The 6,512-nt window shown below is 33.8% G+C and overlaps 1 protein-coding gene across 1 annotated transcript in view; it reads left to right on the plus strand.

Moving 5' to 3' along the window:
* The window catches only part of LOC140434371 (homeotic protein antennapedia-like), a 929,636-nt gene extending 923,510 nt beyond the window's left edge, over positions 1-6,126 (plus strand). Inside the window, 1 exon segment of the mRNA XM_072522558.1 lies at positions 411-6,126. Coding sequence (XP_072378659.1) covers positions 411-661 — 251 coding nt within the window. The 3' untranslated portion in view covers positions 662-6,126.
* The last annotated feature ends 386 nt before the right edge of the window (positions 6,127-6,512 follow it).

Consider the following 6,512-nt stretch of genomic DNA (forward strand, 5'->3'; position numbering starts at 1 on the left):
TAGTAATGTGTTTGTTTTGTTTTTGTTGTACAGACTCAGCATTCTAGGTTCAATGATTCGTTTCGAGAATCAAAACTTATATGCTGTTTTTTGTGACAGGACTAAAGTTTGCTCTTTAACTTTCCACCGATAAAATGACATTTATTATACATTGTTTGTTTAAGACATATGAAAATTGAATCTTTAACATTACAGTTTACATTATGCTGCCCACGTCAGGACTGTTCGTGCTTATCTTCCATGAGTTTAACTTTGATTGCCTTAATTTAGTTTCGTTGATATTTCTGTGAATAGAGCTTGTTGTATTTATGATAATAAACATTTATATTAAAACGTTAAATTAATTTTAATTCATTTATTTTGTGGTTATAATGAGATGATCCTCGATTGATAACACATTTCTTTTTCAGAACGAAAACGAGGTCGTCAAACGTACACGAGGTACCAAACCTTGGAATTAGAAAAGGAGTTCCATTTCAACAGGTACCTAACGAGGCGGAGACGGATAGAGATCGCTCACGCTCTCTGTCTAACCGAAAGGCAGATCAAAATCTGGTTCCAGAACCGAAGAATGAAGTGGAAAAAGGAGAACAAGACCAAAGGGGAAGGGGGATCGGAAGGGGGCGGCGATGATATTAGTCCTCAGGGCTCGCCGCAGTGAACCAAGACGTATTAAAAACCATGTACCTTAATACATATGTTAGTCATTGCATTTGCCTTTTGCTACCAGCCAAAGGCCTTTTTGGAACCTCCTCAGTAGGGCTTCTTAGAAAATATATCTCTAGTTCATACCGTTTGCTCGATCTCTAAACAATAATCTGTTCAAATTACAAAATATATTTTCATAAAACATAGTAAACTGGTAGCAAAACCTTAGAAACATTATATATTACATTTACATCTATTATAGGTAACAAGACTTTGATAAAATCAATGCCTTGTGAAATGAAATAGGTGATGAGAATGTCATTTGTGAAAAGAAATAGGTACTTTACTTAAAATGCAGACAAATTTTTCTAAATATTATAACTTAAAAAATAACACAAAATTTCAATTATAAATGATCCTTATATCAGAAAATTTTTGGACCTATTCTCCGTTACGCCGACGACACTGCTGAGAACTGCTTGCATAAAGTACGGCCTATACCTCAACATTAGGTAAAGCAAAATCATGGATATAAGCCGTGCAAAAGTAGATACAGAGGCGCTAATGGTAGCGAATGAAGAGTTCGAGGGAGTCGACGGATTCAGCTACCTCGGAACTACTCTTTGGATCTCTTAGATCTAGAATCGAATTTGCATAATCCATACTTACCAAGATAAGGTCCTTACTGTGCTGCAGTGACCTAAGTTTAGAGAACAAGATGCGACTAGTAAGGTGCTACATTCGTCCGCTGTTACTATACGGAGTCGAAGCATGAACAGTGACAAAAGCCACTAAGAAGAAGATCGAAGCCTTCGAGATGTGGATGTACAAGAGGGTATTGAAGATATCTTATGTGGACCATGCACCAACGTCAAAGTCGTACAGCGCTGAAAAGAAAAGAAAGTGCTTAATTTAGTGAAACCACTTAAGCTTGAGAACGATAGCGCAACGGAGAATGATATGAATGAAGAACTGTTTTTAATAGCGGTCAACACAACCATGATAGCGTTGATGATCACCGACATGCGGACGGGATAAGGTACTGAAGAATATGACGAAATTATTCGACAATCCAAATATCCACTGGTATGCAAACATTTCTGTAAATATACCTATTTTTCAACTCTACCTTTTTCCTTGCTATTATCGCTTCTTCTACTATATTTGCTCCGTATCTGTTTAAATATCCTTATTTTCCTACAGGGATATTCCTTCTTCTAGTAATTGCTTTCCTCTTCTATATTAGGTTTTTTTTGTGGCATATTAAACTAAATATTTTAAAAATTTGATTTTCCACCACTTTAGGATTTTTCTCGAAAATATTCAATCAAATTTAATTAACAAAACTAACACTATTGGCGCACGTTTCTGAATAAAGCATTTAAAAGGAAACTGAGTATGCCGTACGTACTATTTGACTACTATTTGAACTAAAAAGTCACGAACCTTAGATACGTAAACAATACCCGAGTGTTATACGAACATTACATGCAAACGAAGCATCATTTTTTTATTTGCTTATGCATTCATATTAGGTATATAGACAGATCCTCATAAGAGAAATTGTTTTAAATAATGAACAAGCTAGACACGATGAACAGAGAATATAGTTTTTGCCGAACAAAAACAAAATCATGATCATAGACCGCAGTCCGTTGAACATCAGAAAGATTTATAATTTCGAAGTGGTCGATCAGATCGTTTACTACAAACAAAGGAGGCTGTGACAAAGAAATCAAACACAGACCTGCAATAGCAATAGCAGTTAAAGCAACTATAGGACTAACTTTGTACATAAAAAGACTCAGCAATAAGCCAAGAAGGTAAACTAAAACTATTAAACTCAATAATCTTTTCTATTGCCATATATGCATCCAGGACTTGGAAGATAAAGGTTACCCACCAAAGACAAATAGATATCTCCGAGATGTGAGCTTATATAAATATGTTAGAAATGCCATAAACAGAACATTGAATCAACATTTCCATTTTAGAGCAACTACAGGTCAACACAAGACTGTCAATAATATAAATCAGCCATACCTCATACACTTCTGACATATAGTGGGGAGATCAGGTCTAGAAAAACTGATCGCAAAGGTTAAAATTAATGGCAAACGACCGCAACTAAGGTCTTCCATATGATCTCGAATTATTGACCATACTAGCGAATTATTGGCCATGCTCTTCACGAAGCTTCCCTAGCAGCCCATGGCAGATCGAAATATGATATCACTATACTTTTTCGAGAAGTAACAGACAAAAGAAGAAAACTATTGGACAAAACTCAGTCGAATTCTCAAAACTCTGTTTCTGGAAACTTATATATGCAAGGATTTATTGAATATTAGATGTGACAAACCATTCAGAAAATGTAAACAGAGGACCAAGCCCTTTGTTATTTTTTATCTCGAAGCCAATGCTCTATCGCTAGTGGCACTTTTCACGTAAGCTTAGCAAGTCTCTGGAATGAAGCAAATCCATAAATTGTGTATAACCAGCATCATGCGATGATAAACGTGATGAGATGAACGTGAGAGTATGATCGTGAAATATCTTTTAGTCTAGTAAGAGAACCTTATGAGATGGCCTGTTTTCTAACACCTCCATCAGATTTAGAGATATAATGGGGAGAACTGAGCCTCTCAGTAAATTTTTGTTTCATATCCACAAATCTTCGTAGCTCTGGAAGTTTATCTTCCCAGGTCTTCTAACAACTACAACCAGCGGTCTGTTTTTCTTACTATACTTTTAAAAGAACTATTTTAAATGACACGGAGAATATTATAGAAAATACTCGTATATAGGTCATTTAAAAACTACTCGATCCAATCCTAAAATAAAACAAAACAGGTTATTTTTTCTCTCACTGAGAAGTGATTTGTACAATTAAAAAAGCTTTAATGAACTTGACATATTATCATAATAAATTCTGTTCAGTGGGTGAATCATTTTATTATATCAGCAGAATTATCATAATTGATATTAATGGAAATTTAATGTTAATGGTAATAAAGATACCGAACCGTTTAGTCGAATTATAATGATTTATATCTATAGAAATAGATTTTATTGTTAAGCCCTAATTAACTGTCAACATTTTGTACATATCATTTAGAAAATGTACTAGAAACTTTTAGCATTGGTTGGTATGTGATTTCTCACATACTTATTTTATTCTAGATTGTAGTTTTCTTTGATATCTTTTTGTGGTAGGTGTAGTAACCTTACTGAACAGCAAAGCATACATTACATATATTAGATGCTCTGTATTTATTCATTGGTGTATCTGCTGTTACTGCTTCAGATTTACCAAGCATCCTGTAGGTCCTTTTTAAACTTTGTAGTATATTTGTATGTCTGTCTTTGACACTTATTGCCTACCATTCCATTCAAATCTGTTTTCGTCTCATTATATCGTTCACAAAACTTTCGTATTAATGATTTTACCTAACTACCAAATGTGCAATACAATTTTTATTAATAATATATAATCAATAACATTTTTTAATTAACATCTGTGAGGTAGGAAATTGGTGTAGATATCTGGTTACAAAAAATACTAAGCCTTTAATCAATTAAATCATTCAGAAACTGATTTCGTTAGCGTTCAGACGGCATACTTTCATTTATTTTTTAATAAACTAGAGTATGTTGAAATTAGAAATCTATTTTGGCCCCGTAGTCTCAAAAACACAGCATCTATCTGCCTTGTTCGTTTTTAAGGTCAGTTTTTTGCGTTATGCTTCTTGAAGTTTATTATCATAAGTTTCTAGAAAAAAGTGATAAACATACAGAGTTATTTACTTATCAAAACTGTTTATATACTATATTAAATATAAATTCCAAATGATCCATGGACATTCTACGAAAAAATTTTTTTAACCAATATTATGGAACAATTTTAGATTCCGAGATAATTGTCCACACTATAAAATCCACTGCTTCCAATGCCCTCTATCTGATACATTTTGTATCCGGTCAGTCTTGTTGGAGGACGTCCCCTATCTCTAAAGACATCCCCCATGGTTTTAACTCCATAATTCTCGTCTTCTTCATCAAGTGCCCTCTTCTAATGAAGTTTAGTGATGACTTCAATTCTTGCCTTTTTTATTAGTCCCTGAAAGTCTAAGCCAGTTCATTCTTTGATATTACTTAGCCACGTTGTCGGTCATCTAGCATGGAAACGTCTGCCCTTAATATTTCCTTCCATTATTAGTTTTCGTACTTAAGAACTATGTAAGAATGTAACATGTTTTTCGATTTATTAATATTTTAAAAAGTTCTCGACCACTGCCTGCTTACCTTAGAATTTCTTCGTTTCTGACCTGGTCCGTCCAAGAAATCTTCTGCAAGCTGTGAAATATCGAGATCAAAAGCTTTCCAGTCTTCGCATTGAAGTAATTTTCAACGCCCGTGTGGTATCTGTTCACAAATTTAAGATTATCTGCAATAAAGAACGGTCGCATTCTCAGGAAAGCGTTTATGATCTATTCTTTCCTTCTCTTATCTCTTGATCTGAATCGAATGTAGTACTAATGAGACAGCTAAGGTATTTGAATTTTTCCACCTCTCAATAGTATGCCCCTGTTAAACGAAATTTTTATTGCGGGTAAGGGGGGTTATTTTTTGGAAATGGTCATTGTTTTTATTTTTTGTTTATTGACTTTAATATCCTTCATATTTACCCTTGCTGTACGATTCTACCTTTCAAAGTACGGACGACTAGTAGAGTGTCGTTGGAATATCGGATGTTCTTGATGGTTTTCTCATTGATTCTTATACGTACTTGTAAAGATAAGCAACAAACAGGATAGAACGCAACCTTTTCTAACACCTTTCACATATTTGTGACTTCAGTATTACGAACCTCTGTTTTAATAAAAATATCTTGAGTCCAGTACAGATTTTATATGATCTTGATGTCATCTGTATCCAGATTTTTCCTTTGTAAACATTCTATCAATTTGTCGTGTTTTACTTTGTAGAAAGCTCTTTTATAGTGAATAAAGCATAAGTAGATGTCTTTTAACTGTTCCCGACAGTTCTGCAATAATACCATGAATGTAAACAGTGCTTCTCAGGTTCGTAGACCGGTTCTGATTCCGAGTTACAGTTCCTAGAGTTGCTACATTTTTTGGCGTTTTTAGTTTTTGCTATCGGAACAAAAGCAGATGTTAATCATTCCCTAAAAAGTTTACCTGTTTTATATATTTTGTTTAACATTTGAGCAAACAGGTCTAAATTTTCCTTTTTAATAAGTTTTATAATCTCTGTATAAAAATAATTTTCTTAGTCTACATACTATCGTCCAATCTTGCGACATGTTGTGCCCAATTCCCATATAGCTTTAAATAAACCTATAAAAGACTGCTTTGCTATAACAAACAGATAATCTCAACTTTTCAATCGAAATTTTAGATGTGTAGATCTTTTCTCTACTGTTGAAGACTCTATATAAACTGATCTAAGTACCTGCTGTTAAACCTCTTTTGGAAACTAGGCCTTACTACAATAAACCTTGTCCTCTCTACACTACTCCCGCTCACCAGCTTCACCGTCTTCGGTCCTGAGGTTCATCGCAGTTTTTTTGTTTGTTTATTGATTATATTCTTATCCTATGAGAATGAATTGTCTTTCCCGCATGAGCAGAGCAATCTATAACATTATAGTCCCTTCTGTTTTTATTGGTAAAGGAAAATGACGATTATCAATGTTTTTAAATTTATTATTTGAAATTGTTGCTAGATTTTCAAAGAAGTGTAAATTATATTTATGGGAAATGGAGTCCTTGATGTTTATATAGTTGTATGATACCTTGTCATCTTTTTGATTTTAGTTTCATAGCATAGTAACAGATCCAG

This window comes from Diabrotica undecimpunctata, chromosome 2 (genome assembly GCF_040954645.1).
Source record: "Diabrotica undecimpunctata isolate CICGRU chromosome 2, icDiaUnde3, whole genome shotgun sequence".
Taxonomy (NCBI): domain Eukaryota; kingdom Metazoa; phylum Arthropoda; class Insecta; order Coleoptera; family Chrysomelidae; genus Diabrotica; species Diabrotica undecimpunctata.